Source organism: Microtus pennsylvanicus, chromosome X, assembly GCF_037038515.1.
Source record: "Microtus pennsylvanicus isolate mMicPen1 chromosome X, mMicPen1.hap1, whole genome shotgun sequence".
NCBI classification, from domain to species: Eukaryota; Metazoa; Chordata; class Mammalia; order Rodentia; family Cricetidae; genus Microtus; species Microtus pennsylvanicus.
Genome location: NC_134601.1, coordinates 113183507 through 113207387, shown reverse-complemented (window position 1 = coordinate 113207387; position 23881 = coordinate 113183507). Strand labels below are relative to the sequence as shown.

Below are 23881 nucleotides of genomic sequence, written 5' to 3'. Positions count from 1 at the left end.
TTGTGATTTCAGATTGGAACTGTGTGAACAGCTGCCTAGCAGGTGGAGTCCAGCAGCACAGACAGGTTGGCCTTCAGCCATCTGGAGCGAGGGGTCAGAGGAGGAGTTTCTCAAAGAGAGTCCTGGTAGGAGAGATGACAGTTAGCCCCCCGCCCGTGTGTGTGTGTGTGTGTGTGTGTGTGTGTGTGTGTGTGTGTGTGTGTGTGTGTGTGAGAGAGAGAGAGAGAGAGAGAGAGAGAGAGAGAGAGAGAGAGAGAGAGAGAGAGAGAGATATGTGTGCAAGTATGTATGAACGCTAGAGGTCAACCTTGTATATCATTCCTCAGGTTCTTTCCATCTTACTTTTTGGGACAGACTCTCTCACTGACCTGAGGCTCAGGTTATGCTGGCTGGCTAGTGAGCCCCATGGATCTGCCTAGCTGTACCTTTAACTCCACAACACTGGGACTATAAGTGTGTTCCACCATGCCTGGCTTTAATTTTTAAACATGGGTTCTGGGGATTGAACTAAAGCCTTCATTTTTGTATAGCAGACACTTTATCAACTGAACGCTCTCTCCAGCCTGACATTTAGGTCTCAGTTTCTTTTCTTTTTTCCATTCCTATTGTCCTTTCTTTTGTTTTTGCTATTGGTGATATATATATATATATATATATATATATATATATATATATGCCACATCATCATAAGTTGTTGTCAAATAAACAAAGGTAGCATCCTAGAAATGGGAACATTGTGTTGTTCATTAGAAAAAGAACATATGTTTACCTTGGGAGAGGTCACTCTGTTTGGAGCCTTTTGGAAGATTCTTAGTACTAATTCAAAGGTTATGTTATACCTCAACTTTCTTGGCCATTGTAATAAATTTTCTCAGAACTTCCAAACAGCAGTTTACTGGCCTACTTTGGATTATTATGTCTACTTTAAAGTACATTCATCTCTTAGCCTTCGGATCTTCTTAACATTTTCTCCTGATCTGTAGGCATTTATGATGCCGCTGTCCTACCTTGTTTTGTCAAATTTGGGTATCCTCCGGTCTCACTCTCATTTCACCATGTATAGGGTATCTAGTAGTTCTCAAAAGTATTTACTACTCTTTCTCCTGTTTCCTGAACTTGGGCACTTTTTTTTTTTGTCAAGGGCCATGCATCCTTGACATTTGATAGATGACTGGAGTTTTTAACGTCCTGAAAGGGACAAGTTGGTCCTTCATAAATTGTTACTCTCACCCCCAATTTGAATATTGAGGTATGCTGATAAAGCAAACCCAGTTTTTTGGGTCAAGTTACATGTTGTGTACCATACGTGCATGAGGGTTAGGTTTTCAGTATTGCAAAGCATTTTCTGGAGCATTTCATGGAATACTAATGACTTTAATTAGTAGAGTTTAGACTTTATCTTGAGGAAAACTATCTGTCTGTCTGTCTATCTATCTAATCTATCTGAGACAGTTTCAATAGCTCTGACCAGCTTCAAACTTCCAGAGATCTATCAGCCTCTGCTTCTCTGGGATTAAAGGCATGCACCACTATGCCTGGCTAGGCTTTATTTTTGTTGCTTGAGAATTTCAGATGCAAATAATATGTTTTTATCAAATACACACCCTGAGTATGTTCTGTAGCTTTTTGAATTTGAGTGTATTTAGTGTGAAAATGCTGGGTGGAGGGTCCTTATTTCTTAGTCCTGGACATAGAACTCAGGACTGCACATGGTAAGGGCTATACCTTCAGCTCTTTCTTTTGCACAGGATGGTTTAGATAACTGCACATTGGAAATTCTCAGGGAGTTTTTAAAAATATTGGTTCCTGGGTCCCACACTCAGGTTTTTATTTAATTGGTCAAGCAGATGGCATGGGAATTTTTAATCATTCTCCAGGTGATTATAATGTGCACTTAGGATTCAACACCACTGATCTAGATGGTTTCTAAACTATGTAGAGATAAAATAATAATGATTGTGAATTTAGCTAATTGAAAATGAATTTCATTTACCTGCACAAACATCTGTTGAGCACCTAAGATCAAGATAAGTGAGTCACCACCAGAGCTCAGAGCCCTGGCTTTCAGTCTTCCATTAAACCCTGACTCTTGTAAAAGGGGACTATTCATCCCCTTTCTTCCCTCCAGAGTCTTTAGGGCCTGAGTACAGCAGGGATAACAAGAGAGGCCCCAGATCAGGAAAAAAATGGATGTGAAGTGGGCAGTAAAGCAAATAAAATGACCCCAATGTCCTACAGACACCTTCCTGGCAAGGCTGGCCCACTCAAGACACCCACAGGATCCAGGATTCACAAAACACTCTGGGCAGGTGAGTAAGTAAATAATTAGCCTTCCACAAACACTTTCATTCAGACATGCCTGGTTTTACTAAATTAGGGTGGAGGGGTGTAATGCCCATAGTGTGGAAACAAGTAACACTTCAAATTGGATTTCTTTTTTAACCCTTTGGTTTTTATCTTTAGCCTGGCCAGAGGGGTGCTTTTAGTCCATATGATGCCTTTTGGTTAGTTGTACCAGTGAGAAAAAGGGATGGCTACCATGCTGGCCAGAAATCAAGAACTTTGCATGGCATCTGAAGCATCCCATTTCCTTGGCCCAGGTAACTGAGTTTATAGTAGCTCGCCACACCAGGTTCCAGTTCCTGGTCCATCACATCCAGGATAATGCTGGATTTCCCCCTTTCGTTTGTTTTGTTTTGTAGCATGCCAACAAGAACACAGCCTTGAGGCCATTTACCAGGAGTGATTATTTGTTTTATACACTCTCAAAACAGAGAACATCTGTCTAGCCAAGGAGAACTGTATAATGACACATTGATTTCCACATTTAGAGTAGCTTCTGTTGTTCTGGGTTTTCTTTTCCTTCCTGCACTGTGTTCGGCTCAGTCACCTGCACAGTGTACTGATCCAACAGGTTATGATGCCAAGTAAACGGAATTTAAACAGGTTTCATTCATGTGATCAAGTTTGCAAATCAAATGTTTTTCCCCCTTTTTATTTTTCTATGTGTATGGGTGTTTTGCCTGCATGTTTGTCTTAGTTAGGATTTCTATTGCTAGATAAAACACCATGACCAAAAGGCAACTTGTGGAGGAAAGGAAAGAGTTATTCAGCTTATGCTGCCACATCCTAGTCCATCAAAGGAGGCCAAGATAGAAATTGTAGTAGGACAGGAACTTGGAGGCCAGAGCTGATGTAGAGGCCATGGAGGGTTGCTGCATACTGGCTTTCTTATGGCTTGCTCAGCCTACATTCTAATAGAACACAGGACCTCCATCCCAGGGATGGCCCCACCCACAGTGGGCTGGGCCTTCCCCACCAATTACTAATCAAGAAAATGCCTTACAGGCAAATCTTTTAAAATTTTTAATGATTTATTTGTGCTTTATGCGCATTGATGCTTTGCTTGCATGTGTACCTGTGTGAGGGTGCTGGATTCCCTAGAACTGGAGTTAGAGACATTTGTGAGCCGCCATGTAGAAGCTGAGAATTGAACCCTGGTCCTCAGGAAGAACAACTTAATTACTGAGCAATCTCTCCAGCCCCCTCTTATGGAGGCATTTTCTCAATTAAGGTTCCCCTCCTTTCAGATAACTCAGGTTTGTGTGTCCAATTGACCTAAGTTGACATTGTGCCAGCACAACGTGACTGCACTATGGTGCATGCGGTGCTTAGAGAGGCCAGAAGGATGTTGGATCCCGACTGGAACTGGAGTTACAGATGGTTTTGAGCCACCATGTTGGTACTGAGAGTTAAACTCAGATCCTCTAGAAGAACAGCCAGTACTTTTACACAGATGGAATCATCTCTAGCCCCCAGAAATACATTTTAGGGGAGATGGGTTGTCTTAAATGCTGTAGTTCTGGAGATACAGTTCAGACTTTCTGTTTTAATTTCCTAAAACCAGTTACAGAAGAACAAAGCAAGCTGGATTATTTTCTGACAAATGGGTTTGCCAAAGGTACGGTTTTGCTAGGAAGAGAATTCAGTGATTCATTGGGCTGCCGCTTGTATTCCCAGCTGCTTTTGTTGGAATGGGTGTATGGCATGATTCTGTGTCCTGCCTTTCTGTCTGATTTGAGGCTTTGTTTTGGAGATGACTTAAGCTCCTTCAGTTTGGCTATCAAGTCACTTGCCCTTCATTTTCCCTGTGTCTTTTGTCTCTTAAAAGGACACTTATTGGGTTTAAAGCCCACGTAGACAGTCTAGATGCCCTTATCTGGTGATATGTAATTCAATTACATCTGCAAAAGACTTTCCCTAGTAAAGGCCTGTTTCTTCTCTTTTTTTTTCCCCCATGAGGAGCCAGTCTACATTGATTCTTCATTTACCTTTTTCATGGAATGGCTGCTTTGCAGATATAATTGCAGGATAAACTGAATTTTGCTCTTTCAAGTATTGCCATGTTGTTGGAGATTCTGACTTTGCCAAATGAGCCTGTTGGAGGTTAATGAATGCTGATTTGTTATCTTTCGTTTTGTTGAGACAGGGCTTCACTCTGTAGCCAAGACTGACCTGGAACTCACACTGTAGCCAGGCTGGTATTGAACTCTTGGCAAATTCTCCTGTCTTAGCCTCCAGAGCCACCATGCATGTCCAGCCAGTTAGTTCATGGTGCCAAGCTCTACACTGAGGGGCGAGTTGTGAGGTGGGGCAGGATGGAGAGAGGAAATACTCACGACCCAGTAGTTTCTTCTGTTGGGATTGTTCAGTTTTTGCTGGTTACGAGTTTGTTACTGGATGTCATTTTTTAATTTCTATTTTTTTTGTTTATATCAGCAACAGTTTCCTTTTGTAAACATCCAGAAAATAAAACAAAAATTCCTATTGGTAATGAAGCTCATCAATAATTGGTATGCATCCCCTTGCTAGGACTATGTGTTCCCACTAATATATTTAGCTGAAAATGGAACCTCATTCTTTTGAAATCTTTAGTTTCATTGAATGGTTATTTCCCTGTGTTTTTGGTATTTGTGGTCATTCCTTGTGTTCTTATTGGGTAGCCGAGTGTTCTTTGTAGCCTTTCCGTACAGGGTGGAGAATGTTTAGATTTTCTTGTAAGTCATCAGATCGTGTCACTCACTTTAGCTTTTCTTACTTTTTATTTAATTAATTTAATTATTTAAATTTGATTTTACTTATTTAATTAATGTATTTAGTTTATTTCATTTGAATGTTTGTGGTGCTGGGGATGGAGCCTAGGGCCCCAGCCATACTGGCTAGTACTCTACTACTGAACTCACACTTCGGCCTTTAGCTTTTCTTCTGGATACCTTTTTCCTAATCACCGCCCCTTGTTTCCTGTCTTCCAGCTGACGGTGAGGCCATTCTGAAAGGCCTTCAGTCCATTTTTCAGGAGCAGGGGATGACAGAGTCAGTGCACACCTGGCAGGACCATGGCTATTTAGCAACCTACACGAACAAAAACGGCAGGTAAGGTGATCTCATGGGCTTTAGATGGAAACAAAGTTGGGGCTAGGGGATGATATCCAAACTTTTTTTTTTTGTCATTTGACAATTTTAGAGGGGGCTAAAATTTGGTGCTTTTACAACCTTTTCCTGCCCAGGCATTTCCCCCAGAGCAGAAGGCCATTGGACCTGGACCTCTATTTCTTTAAAGCCCTAGTGATTCTTCTATGTGACTAGGACCAAACCAAGACACTTGGCAACAGAAACAGTGTGATATTTGGCCGGCAATGATGTGGAGTTGGTTAAAACCGATTTCTGGACACCACCCCCACCTCGCCACACACACACCTCAGACTTTCTGCTCCAGTGGTTCTAGGTCAGAGTTCCCTCCTCCCCTGTTGCATTTCCAACAAGGCACTGGTTGCATTGTTGCTACAGCTGCTGGCTAGAGCATTGTTAAAAGAGACTATTTTTAACTAAAGACCATAGTAAAACACAGGATGGAAACAAGTCTGACTCAGGAAGGTGAATATCCTGTGTTTTATCTCATGGAAACTACATTTAAAATTGCATGTGTGTGTGTTTATGTTTGTCAGTCACGAAACTAGAAAGGGTATCATGAAAAAGGAGGAAGAGATCCTGGAGGTTGGAAATGGAAGGTTACAAGAAACCCTAAGAGAGGACTGATGGGGTAGAGGGTAAGGGGGTGGGGGATGCTTCTCAAAGGTAAGCCAAGCGCAGACTCATATTCTGCCTATGTGGCCAGTCTTCATGTATGTGTTTAGCAGTTGCCTCAGGTATATCTAAAGTGATAACTTCTTCCTTTAGAGTGCCCTATATTCAGTAGAACCACTAGCCTTCCTCAGCTCTCTCTCTTGTGCTCTGCTTCAGTTACCTAAGAGGCTTCCAAAAACAGAGGGCCTTCAGCTCTCCTCTAGCCCAGTGTCTCATGTAGGCCTATACTCAGTCTCTCTTTGTCATGTACCCTCACTCTATTTTTGCTGTGGTTCTTTTTTTTTTTTTTGTGGATTAGAGCATGTTGAACACTGCTGCCTGATGGGTTCCTTCACACAAAGGTGAAAATTTTCCAGTCTTAGCCATCTCTCAAGCCTCTGTAACAAAGCTTTACCTATCTGTTTTTTATTTAAAAATTAAGAGCTGGGCTGTGGTGGCGCATGCCTTTAATCCCAGCACTTAGGAGGCAGAGGCAGGTGAATCCCTGTGAGTTCGAGACCAGCCTGGTCTACAAGAGCTAGTTGCAGGACAGCTAGAACTGTTACACATGGAAACCCTCTTGAAAAACCAAAAAAAAAATTTTTTTTACAAGAGCAAGTTTCAGGACAGCTAAAACTGTTACACAGGGAAACCCTGTCTCCTAAATAAACAAACAAACAAATAAATAAATAAAATTATTTTCTGCGTTTGGATATTTTACATACATGTATGTCTTTCTACCATTTGCATGTAATGCCTGAGGCCATATGGTTTTCAGTTGCCTTGTGGGTGCTGAGAATTGAACCCAGGTCCTTTGGAAGAGCAAACAGTGTTCTTTATATCTTTCCAGTCACAATTCCATTTGTATACAAAGCCCTTAGAATTATTCTTTCTTCAGAAGGGATCTTTTGAGTGTCAAGAATCGTTCAGAAATTGCTTCTGAAAGCAAAATGAAAGAATGTGTGGGAGGATGGGGGAAATATATTTCAGGACTAAATAATACCTTCAGGTGAGTCCCTGAGGCCAATTCTAAAAAAGGAGACCAATGTAGAAAGTAAGTTGTTGTTGTTACTATTTTGTTTTTTTTCCCCCGAGACGGTTTTCTCTGTGTAACAGCCCTGGCTGTCCAGGGTGGCCTCCAACTCTCAGAGCTCCACCTGTCCCTGCCTCCCAAATGCTGGAATTAAAGGCGTGTGCCTGCATTACCAGGTCGAAAGTAAGTGTTTAGATTAAAATACTCGTAATGGTTGCATCACACATTCTTCCCTTTTGTATGTAAACAATTCTTTCAAAAGTTACACCATTCTTAGCCTTCCAGCTAGCACTGAACATTGTAGGTTAGTTGGGAGAGCCCAGTTTGCCCTTCCCAGTCTTCCCTTTCTCCTGGTTAATTAAATCTGACAGAATCTCCTGGGGACCCTTTGTAAAAATCAAGTACCAGAGGCAGTTCAAGCCAGACAAAATTCCAGCACTGGAGAAGGGTAAGTGGGCACAAAGTGTTAACCCTAGCTAGCCAAGAAGCTAATTTTAATTAATACTTGCTGGTAGAAGGAAACACAGTTTCTTTCAATGGGATCACACTGGGTATATTATCTATACTCCAGGACAGGCCTCATGCTCAGGAAAACCAAAAACAGAACTAAAAATCACATGCTTACAGGGGATGAGATAGCCCAGATGGTTAAGTGTTTGCCTTGTGAGGATCTGTTTCCTTCTGAGAACCCATGTACAAAGGCAGGGTGGCATATGCTTGTAATTTCAGTGTTTGGGAGGTGACCTAGGACTCCTGGCCAATCTCTTCCCCCCACATACACAAGCACAAAGTCAGATTCATAGACTGAATCAATTTATAGAGTTAGGTAATATGAATCAGTCATAGACTTAGATCAATTTCAGGCCCAAGAAGTAAAATGAAAAGCTTAGTATTTGGCCCTGTCCTCTGAATCTTCTACAGGTGACCATGTCCCACTTTTCACCTCTGAATTGGAATTGAAAAGAAGGCTAGAGAATTAACTTTGACATTGAAGGAAAAAAGAACTGCCTTTTAGTCTTGATTGGGACTGCATCTTTTCTCTTTGAAGTGCCCTGATAACAGTTTCTAACAGTAAAACTACACTTTCTTTTGTAGCTTTGCCAATTTGAGGATTTATCCCCATGGATTGGTGCTGCTGGATCTTCAGAGTTACGACACTGACACACAAGGCAAACAAGAAACGGACAGGGTTGGTTTTCACTTTTCTTACCCATTTCAAAATGTGATGCATTTTATTTCTTCAGATTTAAGATTCTTAAAGTCTGCTTAGCTTCATGAATGTTGACTTTCAGGTTAGCTGAAATTTAAACTTGCCTCCATGTAAGTAGTTTGACAGAAGAATTAATCTTCAGATGATTTGGAAACCTAGCTTTTAGCCTTCCTTTTAACTTCCTGAATGCAAAGAATGGGTTTCACTTCCTGCTGGAGGGAATATAGAACCTTCCCGTACAGTTTTGCACCTGCAGTATTCTTTAGCATTCTGCCCCATTATTCTCTTGGGAATATTCAGAATGTGGTTAGGGTAGCATCATGAGGGAGAGTTACTGTGGGAGTGTGGAATTGGGCCAGGAAGTCCCGGTAGGCATATGGGAGCTTGTGTATGGGCCAGTATCACACTGTGCTCAGCATAGCCTTATGCCTGTGCTCTGTAATTTAGTTGTTCTGTGCACTTTATATTCTCAGCTCACTGATTTCTTTTAATTGTAGCTTTTGAACAAAATAGAAGAAAAAATGAAAGAACTGAGTCAGGACAGTACTGGGCGGGTGAAGCGGTAAGTCCACCTGCTCATCCATGTCCTTTTAATATTTGTTTAATTGGCAAAATAATCAGAATGGCAGTGTTGATCTTAGTGTCTGCAAAAGATGTGGAGAAGATCAAAGTCAAATGTCTGCTACTGTCTTACGCCGTGAACTGAACCATCCACTCATCCCATCGCAAACAGGACAAAATATGTAAAAACAAACAGGATGGGGGTGGGGTGGTGGTGGTAGTGATGGTGGTGCCAATAATGAGGCAGAAAGATGATACCGAGTAATTGCAATAAGAGCAGAAAGCCAGGTACAGACAGCCATGGAGGGAATTTACCCAGATCACTGATGATCAGAATATAGAATACTGTTTTCTTTATCTCACAGCAGATTCAGAGTAGGAAAATCTTGTTGGCAAAGGTAGGATGTTTAAGCTCTTAATGACTCAATCTGTGGAGTTTGATCAGCCCATAGGAAAGCTCCAGGGCAGATGTAGGATAACTAGGTAATTATTTAGCCTCCTGTGGTTAGGTGGGGAAGAGCAATGGGATGCGTGAGAGTATTGAAAGAACCAATCCCCATGTAAAATTTGTGCATATTTGAGATCTGAGGATACAGATTTTTTTAAATTCCACCCAAGTTCAGTTGAGTAATCCTTGACTCTGTCCACACCCACAGTACTTTCCAGACTTCATCTTTGTCTTGCTTGCAAGTTTCCTTTCCATCCATATGAATTTTAACATGCCCGACTCTGGGAAAATGTATTGGCCCACACCAAAATGCACTCTGACTTTTACCACTGCCGCTTCTCGGTGTGAGTAAATAGAGTATACTTCTGGGGCTGCAGAACTGGCTAAGTGAGTAAAAGCACTTGCTGCCCAGTTTGAATTCAATCCTCAGAACATTGGGTAGAAGGAGAAACCTGACTTGTCCACAGTTTTCTTCTGACCTTCCCAATCATGAGTACAGACACAAACACACAAATGTTTAGAAAAAATGTACTTTTTGTGTGTACAGACTCAAACACACAAATGGTAAGCAAAAGAATATATTTCTGACCTTCAGTATTTATGAGAACTCTGGTTGGTGAAATTTTCTAAGTGAGACTGGTCACAAGTTTTATATTTTTATATCAAAACATAAACCTTGTTTTTGTTTGTCATTGTTTTTAACATCTTTTTTATAAAATAAGGATGGAAAGAATGTGAAGTTGGGATTACCTTGTTGTAAACACTTTGTCATTATCCCGCTCCCTATTACAGGAAGAGGATAGTTACACTTTTCTGTGTGGGAACTGACACTCACTGATAGAGGAAATTAAGAACAGATAATTTGGTAATGTTATCTAAAATTCTTATTCCCTTTTCAGTAGTGGTTATTGAATAAGAAGTTTTAACTGAGAAGCCTTGGGATTTCTACAAAGACTTGTCTTGTGTTTTCCTTTTTTATCTATTCTATTTTATTTTATTTTAAAAAAAAACTATCTTTTCATTTTACATACCAATCCAAGTTCCTACTTCCTCCCTCCTCCCTCCTCCCATCCTCCCATACCACCCTCCATCCACTCCTCAGATAGGGTGAGGCACATTGCTTTGGGGAAGGTCCAAGACCTTCCCTTCTGTATCTAGGCTGAGCAAGGTATCCATCCAGAGAGAATGGGTTCCAAAAAGCCAGTACAAGCAGTAGGGATAAATCCTGGTGTCACTGCCAGTAGCCATGCAGTCTGCCCCAGCCATGCAACTGTCAACCACATTCAGAGGGACTAGTTTGGTCCTATGCTGCTTCCTTCCTTGTCTGGCCAGAGTTGGTGGGTTCCTGTTAGCTTAGGTAAGACCCATCATGGTCTTGGCCTTTTTGTACATATTCTCACTCCTCCCACTCTTCGACTGAACTTTGGGAACTCAGCCCAGTGCGCTCCTCTGTGGCTCTCTGCATCTGCTTCCATCAGTTGCTGGATGAAGGTTCTATGGTGAGATTTAAGATAGTCATCAATCTGAATACAGGGCAAAGCAAGTTTGGGCAGCCTCTCCACTATTGCTTAGGGTCTTAGCTGGGGTCATCCTTATGGGTTCCTGGGAATTTCTCTAGTGCCAGGTTTCTTGCTAGCCTATAATGGCTCCATCAATCAAGATATCTCTTTCCTTGCTCTCTATCTCTGTCTTTCCCCCATCTCAACTATCCCATTCCCTCAAGTTCTCCTCTTCCTCCCCCTTCTTCCACCCTCCTCCCCCTCTGCCCTCCCTTCTCCCCCCACCCCCATGTTCCCAGTTTTGTCAGGAGATGTTGTCTATTTCCCCTTCCCAGGTTGATCTATATATGCTTCTCTTTGTGTTCTCCTTGTTACTCAGATTCTCTGGGGTCGTGAACTATAGGCTCCGAATCCTTTGCTTTAGAGCTACTATCCACTTATGAGTGGGTACATACCATACTCATCTTTCTGGGTCTGGGTTACCTCACTCAGGATGGTTTTTTTCTAGTTCCATCCATTTGCATGCAAATTTCAAGATGTCATTGTTTTTTTAACCACTGAGTTGTAAGTACTCCATTGTGTAAATGTAGCTTCTTCTGTGTTAGGATGATCAAGTCTTCCTGTTGTATGATCACTGGGTTCTGGTGTTACCATGTTGCTTTTTAGTTTGTTGAATGAATTCTTGCACTGGTGCCTTGCATTGGTGCCTACCCATCTCTTCCTCCATTTGGTGCCCGCAGTATCTTTGCCTCTTGGTCTAGTCTTTACATTTGTTGTCTGGATCTTTGGGAGCTGTTCTTGGTCTGCTCTGTATTGTCGCTGTTGGTGTCTCATGGAGCCGCTGAGGTCTCTCTTGGTCCACTCTTGATCTGCTCTCTTGATTCTTCCATCAGTTGTAGCCTGTGCTTTAGAGTTCCTTTGAGGCGGAGTGAGACCTGTAGCTTATAGGGGCAGATGGATAGGGTGAGGATATTGGAGCAGCCTAACTCTTGGTCCTCTCTGTGTATTTGCATCTTGTTTTTCAGAGTTCCTCTGAGGTTGTGGTGGAGTGGGGGTTATGGGACAGGAGGGTTTGGGGGCAAAGTGGGACTTGTAGCTTACAGGGTCCAATCAATGGGATGGGTGTGTTGGAGCAGCCTACCTAGAGGAAAGTTGCCTGTTGGCTGACTACAGAAGCTGTTGCAGGTGGGGGAGGGGCCCCAGGATTTTGCCGGGTTATGGAAGGCCTAGAAAGTGGGGTGCCCCGCTAGTTGGGTGATCATTCACCTCTTGGTCTGTTCAGTTTGTCTTGTGTTTTGAAGTGGAAAGGAACGAGAAGTTTCAGTTTGGGGAAAATTCTTGTAATGTGTATAGTGTAGTTGAGGCCAGGAAGACATGGGATTGGAAAGGTTGATTTTTGTGGGGCTGTTGGGGATCTCCTGGTAGCCCACTGCAGGGCATCACACTTTATGCTGCTTTGAATTCATATTAAGCTAATGGCTGCCACATCCTGATAGAGATCTTTGTTTCCTTGCCAGGCTTTAGAAATCTAGAGAAGAGAGACTTTCAAGTTAACCAAAGCAATGTTAAACCAGTTGAGAGCAGACATACATAACCGGTTAGAACTGACTGGCTGTCAACTAGGGTGGATTTTCTACCCTGAAATCCTTTACTTTGTGTTCAGCATATATGGGAACAGTTTTTAAAAAGCCGTTTATTTATTTAGTGTTTTTATGCATGTATATGTGTAGTTCAAATTCTAATTGGTCTTAATAATAGAAATTCAGAGTCAGATACTAGGGGGCAAGGTCCTGACTCAGAATCCCTCAGACTGAATGCAATGTGCTCCTGTCTCTTTCCACCTTATATCTCTCTCTTTACCCAGCCATATCTCTTCCTGTCTCCACCTTCCTAGTGCTGGGATTAAAGGAGTGTGACTCTCAAGTACTGGGATTAAAGGTGTGTGCCATCACCACCTAGCTCTGTTTCTCTTTTAGTTGGAATCAATCTTGTGTAGCCCAGAGTGGCCTTGAACTCACAGGTCCATCTGTCTGGCTCCTGAGTGCTGGGATTATGTACCCATAGCCTGGCCTGTATGGGTAACTAATTTCACCTTCAGGCAAGCTTTATTTGTTAGTTCACAAACAAAATATCACCACATTGTGGGTAGGTGTGAAGGTCAGAGGGACAACTTGGCAGAGTTAGTCTTTCCACTTTTTTTTAAATTTAAATTTTTATTTTATGTTCATTGGTGTTTTACTTGCATGTGTGTGTCTGTATTGTATGTATTTCTGTATGTCAGAAGCCCTGCAACTAGAGTCACGGACAGGTGTGAGCTGCCATGTGTGTGCTAGGAATTGAACCCAGGTCCTCTGGAAGAGCAGCCAGTGTTCTTAACCACTGCACCATCTCTCCAGCCCCATCCTGCCACTTTTATATGACTTTCATGGATTAGTTTCAATTTGTCAGACATGGCTGAAAGCACCTTTATTCACTGAGCAATCTTTATTATTATTAATGTGAAATATGTTGTCCTTCCCGGTTCCCTCAATTGTTAAGTTCCAAAGAAATCACACCGGAATCTACATTAGTTATAAACTGATTGGCCCATTAGCTCAGGCTTATTATTAACTCTTATAACTTATATTAGCCTGTTACTCTTGTCTATACTAGCCACAAGGCTTGGTGCCTTATTCAGCGAGGCAGTCACATCTTACTTCTGTGACTGGGTCACGACTGCAGACCAAGCTTTCCTCTTCTCAGAATTATCGTTGCCCCACCTCTGCTTCCTGCCTGGTCACTGCGCCTATACTTCCTGCCTGGCTACTGGCCAATCAGCATTTATTTAAAATATAATTGACAGGGTACAGACCATTGTCCCACAGCAGAAATAGTTTTGTAATTGAGATTGATCAAAGTCACCTATTGCCACAGGTTCCCTCTCTTGCTTTACTCATCTCAGGAAGGGGCTTCTTCCAGTCCTGTTCACTACCTGTCTGGGGGCTATCTTAACTAGGCATTACCTAACAAAAGAAATACCTCAGGTCTGCCTAATACTTGGAAAGATAAATTCATTCCCTGGAAAGATGAAATGGCTAAGGCAAGAGTTGTGAGAAATTACTTTGTTAGCTTTGGAGCAGATTACAGGTGTGTGTGTCTGTGTGTCTGTGTGTGTGTTTGTGTGTCTGTCTGTCTGTCTGTCTAAGATAGTCTTGTTAACTTGTTATCAGGTTGTGCCTGGACTGTTTGAAGCAGGTGAGAGGAGACTGGGAAGTGAGGCAGAGATAATGTGTTCCAGCATTGCAGACCTGCATAGCTGTACCAAGTACTACTTCATTTTTGGGTCTCCGGTATATTCTTATTTTGTGTTTGGGTTACATTTACTAATCCTCCTTTTGGTGTTTTCTCCTGTCATTTAGTGTCCTCTGCTGGTGGTTTCTGGTATATTCACCATATCAGAAGCACTTGATTATTTACAAAAGCATAGAATGAGAAGCTTTTCATTTTGTCTTAAACTTCTTAATCCCATTGCCACTGGTAAATAATTGTGTAGTACTCAGTTTCTGAATACCACAAAGTAACCTGCCTCGTGTCAAAGGTACATTTGCAGATAGAGAGAGGTTTAGCAGATATCACTATAACTCAGGTTTCCTGCTTGGAAACCTGGGTGCTCTTTGCCAACCTGACTCCATTTAAGAGAATCTCAGGCTAAATCCACAGGAAGGATGACTTCCAGATACTTGATCTGTACTTTTTGGAGACAAATGGAACAGAGAAGAAGAATAAGAAAGAATATCCTAAGTGAAATGAGGGTTAGACAAAGAAGGGCAAAGAAAAGAAAACGCAGTGTTTGAAACTTTATTCAAAAGCATAACAACTATGATGGACATAATTGGTACAACTCAGAATACTTGAAGGTGGATTCTGTACTAAATAATGGAACTTGTAATTACAGTAATGGCCATGTGGTTTTGCAGACCTTTGGTGTTATGTACTGAAAAGTGTAATATCTACCATGCCCACTTTCTGCTTCAATTTTTCATTAGGAAAAATAAATTTATTTTAAAACCTGCCAGAAAGGTTTCCCTTTCTTTTTCTTTTAAGAAATAGTTTTGTGCAATTGTTGCAACTTGGTACAGTTTGTGATTGTGAATAGGTAAGTGTCCAAGCTTTGGATTTGTTTTACACTTTTAAAGAGGCTGTCTGCCACAAACACATGGCTGCCTTTTATTTTCTTTTTAATTATGGGGATGTACATGTGAGTATAGGTACTGGTAGCGGTCAGAGGTCCCCTGGAGTTGGAGTTCAAGGCAATTGTGAGGAGCCACTAGCTGGGAACTAAACTTGGGTTGTCTGTTTAGGAGCTGTACGTTCTCTTAACCACTAACTCATCTCTCTTGTCTCTCATGGTCTTTTGTATATTCTCCATCCCAAGTCCTTTTGTAAGGCAGTGTTCTACAAAGACTCATTCCTGTCTCTCCTCTGTAGTTTACCACCCATTGTTCGAGGAGGGGCCATCGACAGATACTGGCCTACTGCTGATGGGCGCCTGGTTGAGTACGACATAGATGAAGTGGTGTATGATGAAGATTCACCTTATCAGAACATTAAAATCCTACACTCAAAGCAGTTTGGAAATATTCTCATCCTCAGTGGTGATGTTAGTAAGTATCCCATTCCCACCCTGGTTGCATAACAGTTCTGATGTGTGTGGGTGGCCACTGCTTTCCTGAAAAATGCCATTGTCTTGGATTTGTCTGAACTTAATTCTGACACTGCTATCTTTTAGGATTCACTTACATTGTATGAACCTATGGGTTGTCTGGATGTTTGTGTAAACTTTGTCTTGAAATAGATTTTCCTTTGATGAGTAGTTAGAAAGTACAAGTTGCTGGAGTAAAAATAGCATTTTATTATGAAAAAATTCCAATCTAAGTAGACAAACTCATGCATTGAGCCTACAGGTACTCTCCATGGAACTTTGAGAATACAAATGAGTTAGCCAGTGTTGTTTCATATAACCCTGCTGCATTTTGTATTACAATATTATCTTGAAAGTAGCTCCCAGATGGCATATCTTATCATCTTTAAAGGTATCATTTCTTTTAATTACTCAGAATATCAGCTCATTCTCAATATTGTATTTCTGTCTAAGTAACTTAGTTCTCTTTATCTTATGTGATTGTGAAAACTACTCAATCAAAAAAAATCAAACTTGCACATTATGGACAGCTTTTGAAAGTTGGGAAATTTCCATTGCAAGCTAGATTTCAGCAGGTCAGGTGGTTTGTGTATTTGGGTAGAATGATCATTTGGGTCTCTTCTCCTCCCTAGATTTGGCAGAGAGTGACGTGGCATATACTCGAGCCATCATGGGCAGTGGTAAAGAAGATTACACTGGCAAAGATGTGCTGATCCTGGGAGGTGGAGATGGGGGCATATTATGTGAAATTGTGAAACTGAAACCAAAGATGGTCACTATGGTAGAGATATCCTTTACTGTATAAGAGAACAACTTCAGGGCCTGGAGAGAGAGGACTCACTCTTACAGAGGACCCGGGTTCAGTTCCAAGCACCCATTTGCTGACTAACAACTATCTGTAACTCCAGTTTCAGTATATCTGATGCCTTTTTTTGGCCTCCGGGTAGCAGGCATGTATGTGGTGCATGTTTATAACAGCTGTGCACAGACATACGTATTTTTTTAAAAGATAAAAAAATTAGTGAGGGGGGAGAGAATGAGAGAGACAGAAACAGAACAAGGTAAATGATTTTGGTCCTCCTTCCTATGGCATCTTTGGACTTGAATTCCTTAGTGTGAAAATAAAGTCACCACAATACCTACTTTTTAACGTGTGATCCTCAGATGTCTGAACCTTTATGTTTTAGAGAAGATTTACTATTTCAGAATTCTTTGATATATTCGAATTCTCCTTAATCTGTTTTGGACATTGACCAAATGGTAATTGACGGATGTAAGAAATTCATGCGAAGAACATGTGGAGATGTCTTAGACAATCTTAAAGGAGACTGCTATCAGGTAATTATGCTTCTTTGGTAATATACTTTTAAGTTAAAATTAAAAATACACGAGAGATCAATTGGACCTGCACCTTTTATTATAATTGGTTAAGAAGATAGTTTCTTTCTTTGTGTGAATATATTATCTATTCATACTTGGAGAGTAGAGAGTGTACAGTTACTGAAAGAAGCCTGCAGTGTGGACTCCTTCAGGTTACTTTTTTTTATGTTATTGGAGATTAAATTTGGCCCTTCAGTATGCTAGGTCCCTACTACCACTGAGAGATGTCTCCAGCCCACATTAATCCCGGCATAGATGTCATGTACTTTTAAAACCTTCTGTCGCTACTCTGAATAATACCTTGAAGTCTTGGTGTTTCAGAAGGAATTCAGATTTTTAATTGGTAGGTGTAGCTGATTAGCATGTTGCAAATAAGCAATTAGTTTTTGTCTTAACTTGTACTGTGCTTGAAAGTTGAGCAGCCACTCTGATGTGTGGGGATGCATACATTTCATTCTCACAGACCTGAGGGCTTGTTAGAGCAAGATGCCCAAACAAATACTTAATTGAATAGCATCTGAAATGTGCACCTCCAGATTGGTAAGCAATTTGGATGAGTGCTGTACTTTCAGGTGTCAATTATCTAGCACTTCTTCCTTCCCTAATGTATGCACATTTAAATTTGAATTTGTACTACATGCATGCTAATTTGCGGCAGGAATTCTACCTTAAAATGCAGTTATGATTTTTTTTTTCGAGACAGGGTTTCTCTGTAGCTTTGGAGCCTGTCTGGGAACTAGCTCTTGTAGACCAGGCTGGCCTCAAACACACAGAGATCTGCTTGCCTCTGCCTCCCGAGTGCTGGGATTAAAGGTGTGCGTCACCACCACCCAGCACAGTTATGATTGTTTTGTGGGTCAAAGGGCAGGGCAAGAAATAGTACAGTTAGCTTATCATGTTGGATAGATTCAAAAGGGATGGTAGAATTCAACTCTGCATAGCATTGAACTGCTTCACACTGAATTCAAAGTTACCCATGTCTGACAAATAATGGACCAGACCCCTTCCTGCTGGATTTAATCCCTACACCATAACTTGTAGATGTTGTTCTATTATATTGGGAAGAGCTGAACCTTAGAAAGTTTAAAGGGATTTATTCAAGGTTGTGGAGGTCACTTTAGATCAGTGCAGAGTACAGGGAGTGCAGAATCCTGTCACCCAGCTTTTGGTTGTATGAATTGTATGTAAAAATTAAGGAAAGACCAGAAGCACAAACAGAGCAACAACACAATCTAGTAGTGGTATGGTGAAAATGGGAAACTAACCAATATTCCCCTGAAATGGGATATCTGGGGCACAGATGGTGAGCCAGATGGTCAGATATGTGCAGCAAAGGTAAAAGACTGTTCTTTGTGGGATTTTTTTGTGTTTAGTTGGTACATATCGAAAGACTGTTTGACAAAAGAATGTTAAAGCCACCTGGTATAGGAACTTAATAAATCACTTATCCCATCTTGTTTCTATTCAATGGCTCTTTCGGGTAGCAGTATTCAATGTCTCCAAAGGAACACTAGGAGGAGTCTGGACTTTTTTTTGGTGCAAAGGGTTCTGAAGCTCTCAAGCAGGGTGGGAGCCTTATCTGGGAAAAGACAGACTCACCTGAACACTACCAAAGGCAACAATCCATTAAAATGCTGTTTTCAGAAAGGCAAAGATTTTTACATATGTTTAAACAACTACTCTGGTTTATATTTGTTTCAGGAACAAAAAATACTTCTTTTATAATGACAGTAATCTTAATACTGACTAAACTAAGGTACTATGCCTAGAAAACTAAGGATGGATTACCTATGTGTATGTATACATTCTGTTTATGTACACACATACAAAATTATCAAGTAAAATAAAGTTCAGTTTAGTGACTTTTAAAAAAGTTCTGTGTTATACTCAAATAGAATTTAGTTTTAAAAATTTAAAAATGAGAATTTTCAGAAATTTGTTATTAGACTGTTTGAAATGGCTTAGTGGGTAAAGGCACTTGTCTCCAAATCTGACAACCTCAATTTAATCCCTAGGACTCATAGTGGAGGGGAGAACCTACTCGGACAAGGTGTCTTCTTTCTTTACACACACATAGATACACACACACACACACACACACACACACACACGCGCGCGCGCGCGCGCGCGCGCGCGCGCGCACACTCATGCACGTACATAAAGATATTGCATTAGAGGGATTCCACCAAAACATAATAGAAAATATCAGAGGTTTAATTTTAATAAGTAAATGATAACGTAAAAATTATAGTAAGTGTCAAAAAGTCATTTTCATTGGAAATAGGAACCAAATTATGGATGCTGCGTATCTGAGTTTATGCTTATTTTTGAAGCCACTAATAAGTAAGGTGGAAGTCATAAAAATAATAATAAAATCAAATAATTATGGAATAAAAATGATTAGAAAAATCCAAGAAATTTACCTTGACTATTACTTGGGCTTCTGAGAAATTAGTTCAGTGATTAAAGATTTAAGTGATTTAGGAAAGTTTAATTTCTTTCTTTCTGCTGAATGCAAAACACTGAAAGGAAATTGGGAGGTGTGTGGCAGGAAATCCTACTGAAAATAATCTGCTAAATGAACTTAGCAAGAGGTATTATGAGGCTGTGGTGAGCTTTGTGATTTGACTGAAAGACATGAAATGGAGTCTGTGGAATGGCATGGGATATCTTGTGCCTGGTGATAGCAGAACAGTTTCCATTGCTTCTCATTTGTTCTTCTAATTCTCATCAGAACCAAGGGAGTGAGGCCAATTGATGTTTTCAAAGTTGCTCTTATTAAAGCAAATGTCTAAAAATAGCCAAGGGAACTTATGAGAACAATTATTGTGGAAGAGGACTTGTTTTGATTGCTAATTTACTGTAGTCCTGTAATCAAGTAGGAAGTTGGACACAGACTGTGTAGACAGATAAGAGATGGATATCGTGGGAACTTGAACTTATGTGAAGTATGTGTTAAGTAACAACCTGCTAACATATGATCCCAGATGGATTCCTTTCCTTTCCTTTCCTTTCCTTTCCTTTCCTTTCCTTTCCTTTCCTTTCCTTTCCTTTCCTTTCCTTTTTCCTTTTTCCTTTTTCCTTTTTCCTTTTTCCTTTTTCCTTTTTTTTCCTTTTTCCTTTTTCCTTTTTCCTTTTTCCTTTTTCCTTTTTCCTTTTTCCTTTCCTTTCCTTTCCTTTCCTTTCCTTTCCTTTCCTTTCCTTTTTCCTTTCCTTTCCTTTCCTTTCCTTTCCTTTCCTTTCCTTTCCTTTCCTTTCCTTTCCTTTCCTTTCCTTTCCTTTCCTTTCCTTTCCTTTCCTTTCCTTTCCTTTTTCCTTTCCTTTCCTTTCCTTTCCTTTCCTTTCCTTTCCTTTCCTTTCCTTTCCTTTCCTTTCCTTTCCTTTCCTTTCCTTTTTCCTTTCCTCTCCTCTCCTCTCCTCTCCTCTCCTCTCCTCTCCTCTCCTCTCCTCTCCTCTCCTCTCCTCTCCTCTCCTTTCCTTTCCTATCCTCCCTCCCTCCCTCCCTCCCTCCCTCCCTCCCTCCCTCCCTCCCTCCCTCCCTCCCTCCTTCTCTCTCTTAATTTTTTCAGACAGTCTAGCCCTGGAACTTGCTTTGTATGTAGACTAGGTTGGTCTCAAACTTACATAGATCTGCCTGCCTCTGCCTCCTGCATAATGCTGGGATTTAAAGATGTGTGCCACCACGCCAGGCCCAAAATACATTTCATTTCATTTGGGTAAAGATTTAGTAAGTGATGCTGACATATTAGACTACCCACTTGCTTGAGAACTAAATCAACTAACCCTAGAAACCATTGAAAAGAGAGATTCAGTAAACTTAGTCCCTAGATTTGGAAACTAAGATACAAAGGAAAATTTAGCTTTTAAATTGGGAAGTGAGGGGTTTAATAGGATTGTTGAAGACAAGAATAAAACATTTGAAGTTAGAGTAGTTTATTGTCTATCTTTGGGATGGTTACATGGGTTAAAATTTAGTGAAGAAAACAGATTGAGAGGTGCTGGAGAGATGGCTCAGAGGTTAAGAGCATTGTCTGCTCTTCCAAAGGTCCTGATTCAATTCCCAGTAACCACATGGTGGCTCACAACCATCTGTAATGAGATCTGGTGCCCTCTTCTGGCCTGCAGGCATACACATAGACAGAATATTGTATACATAATAAATAAATAAATATTTTTAAAAAAGAAAACAGATTGTGATGGTGTCAAATGAACTTTTTTGTGGTGCTGGGATCAAATCCTGACTTTCATACATATGGTAGGCATGTTCTCAGATGGGATGAATGTGTGGATTATAGTTAGCTGAAGTGTTTTTTTTTCTTTGTTGAGACAAAAATCTCACCTAGTCCAGGCTGGCCTCAAACTCTATATAGCTGGGTGTTCACATTTTCTCTGCCTTTGCCTACTGAAAGTTCTGCAATATATTACGTTTTATAAAACAATAGGACAGTAAAAGTCTTCAAAGATATCAAATTCCATACTTCTTACACTGTAGTCTTCCCTTCTCCTTCTTGCCAGGAACTCAATGTAAAACTCAGGCTGTCCTCAAACCTGTGGAGTATCACTTGTTCTGTCTTAGCTTCCAAGAATTGGAATTAATAGGGGATGGGCTACCACATCTGATTGTCCTCTTTTCTTATCAAGGGTCTATGCGCAACCTATAGAAACCTTTTTAAATGAGATTGTGTTTCAGTTAATGAAGGGAGCAATGGCATCCACAGAGGGACTGATTACTCAGATGAGAAAGGATATAGGCATATGGTTGACACTTTGTTTTTCTATTAACAGACAGGGATGAAAGGTCTCTTTGGTGCTGGTGCTGTGAATTTAATCCCCAGCTTTCATTTCCTATTTATAAGTGTTCAATGCCACCCATTTGTGTTGACTCATGCATCCAATCCTGTTCATTCTGAAAGGTCCTCATAGAAGACTGTATTCCAGTACTGAAGAGGTACGCCAAAGAAGGGAGAGAGTTCGATTATGTGATTAATGATTTGACAGCTGTCCCGATCTCTACATCTCCAGAAGAAGGTAGATTGTGTTTTGAAGTCTTGTTTTTTGTTTGTTTGTTTGTTTTTGTTTTTTGAGACAGAGTTTCTCTGTAGCTTTGGAGCCTGTCCTGGAGTGAGCTATTGTAGACCAGGCTGGCCTCAAACTCACAGAGATCCATCTGCCTTTGCCTCCCGAATGTTGGGATTAAAGGCGTGTGCCACCACCGTACGGCTGTGTTTCAAACTATATACATGTACATGTTCACAAATGTATGCGTGGGTGCATGCCAACACACAGACACACACACACACACACACACACACACACACACACACACACACACGTGCGAAGACCACTGCTCAACACTGAATATCTTCTTGAATTGCATTCTACTTTATTTTTTTGAGAGTTTCTTGCTGAGCCTAGAACTATCATCAAGTAGGAAATGCTGGCTGGCCAGCAAGCCCTAGGAATCCTGTCTCTCTCCCCATCACTGGGATTGCAGAGGCACATGCCACCATTCTCATTTTATGTGTGGGTACTGGCGGGCAAACTCAAATTCATACACTTGTATGGCAAGTACGTTTCCCACTGAGCCATCTTCTTAGCTCCTCTTAGTTGTTAAAAGCAGTTGAACTAGCATTGATGGTGGGAAGGTGACTGGATTTTTTTATTATTATTATTGAAAAAAATTTCCGCCTCCTCCCCGCCTCCCATTTTTTTCCTTTTCCTAATGTGAAAACACAGCTTATACCTCAAAGGGTAAGAGTGTTCTGGAACCAAATATGAGCGACCATGGTTGGGGAACATGGATTCAGGTTAGTGTAAGTAGTATGTTCCAATGTGGTAACAGTTTCATGTTTTTATAGTTGTGGAACAAAAGAAATTCACAAATCAAGGCATATTTCAAATACATTGGTGGCAAGATGAAGTGGGTTACAGCAAAGCAGGGTAACCTCTGCTGGAGGAAGTTTCCAAACTTTCTGAAGACATCCTTAGTTGAGGCATCGGTGGAAGCTAGTGTGCTCTGTTAAGTTAATACATATGAACAAAGGTCTCCTGGAATATTCTCAAGGTTAGGTCTGACACAGGTAGGCAATGAATTGCTGTTAAGGAGGCTGCAGCATTCTGTGTCTTCCTCAGCTTCTCAGCGAATGTTACTGACTTCCTTCTTTAAGCAGCTTTTTTTCAGACTGAGCTCTGCCTTTGTGTCTAATCTTTGTTCTTTATCTGAGAGCAGTGTTGGGGATGGAACCCAGGATCTCGTGCGGATGAGCAAACTCTCTGCCACTGAGCTACACTCTCAGTCCCTATGCTATGCTATGCTAAGTCTTTATTGTGATGTACTGACTGTCTTAAATAGATGCAAACTTGATCCTCATCTCGGTGTTTGTGTAGGTGTTTGTACAGACCTACACAATGTATATGATTGTACATTATTGTTCATGAACAAACTTTCAAGCATATGTGTCTTTAAATTAGTCTCATGTAGTGCAGGCTGACCTAAAAGCTACTATGTAGCCAATGATGCTCTTTAACTCCTGATCTTTTCTCTGCCTCCAAAGTGCCAGGATGATGATGGGCATGTGCCAGTACACAGGGGTCTCTTCCTTTTTGTTTATTAACTATGACTGAATATTTGATAACATATTTACAAATATTTGAACATATTTACAAAACTTATTTTTTTTATATCCAGATTCCACATGGGAGTTTCTCAGACTGATTCTTGACCTGTCAATGAAAGTTCTGAAACAGGATGGGAAATACTTCACACAGGTAGACCACTCAGTCCCTCTCAAGAAGAGTCAATATTTACCTATTTGAATGCATGTTCTTGAAATTTACATATGTCAGGAGAGCAACAATATATTTGAATTATACTTGTTCAAAATCTGTCATCCTGAGATGTTACTTAACAGAAGACAATATTATCCTGATTTTGTTGGCCCTGGCT

The 23881-nt window shown here is 40.8% G+C and overlaps 1 protein-coding gene across 2 annotated transcripts in view; it reads left to right on the top strand.

The window, feature by feature from the left end:
• Sms (spermine synthase) overlaps window positions 1-23881 on the top strand; it is a 50198-nt gene that overhangs the window by 16930 nt on the left and 9387 nt on the right. Inside the window, exons 1-9 of one of the 2 annotated variants that reach the window (XM_075957500.1) lie at window positions 2129-2309; window positions 5313-5433; window positions 8252-8345; window positions 8864-8928; window positions 15342-15517; window positions 16188-16342; window positions 16804-16893; window positions 21849-21963; window positions 23624-23703. In XM_075957500.1, coding sequence (XP_075813615.1) covers window positions 2219-2309; window positions 5313-5433; window positions 8252-8345; window positions 8864-8928; window positions 15342-15517; window positions 16188-16342; window positions 16804-16893; window positions 21849-21963; window positions 23624-23703 — 987 coding nt within the window. In that variant the 5' untranslated portion in view covers window positions 2129-2218. Of the gene's footprint in view, window positions 1-2128; window positions 2310-5312; window positions 5434-8251; window positions 8346-8863; window positions 8929-15341; window positions 15518-16187; window positions 16343-16803; window positions 16894-21848; window positions 21964-23623; window positions 23704-23881 lie in introns of those variants that run through there. The other variant, XM_075957501.1, reaches the window with a different exon arrangement.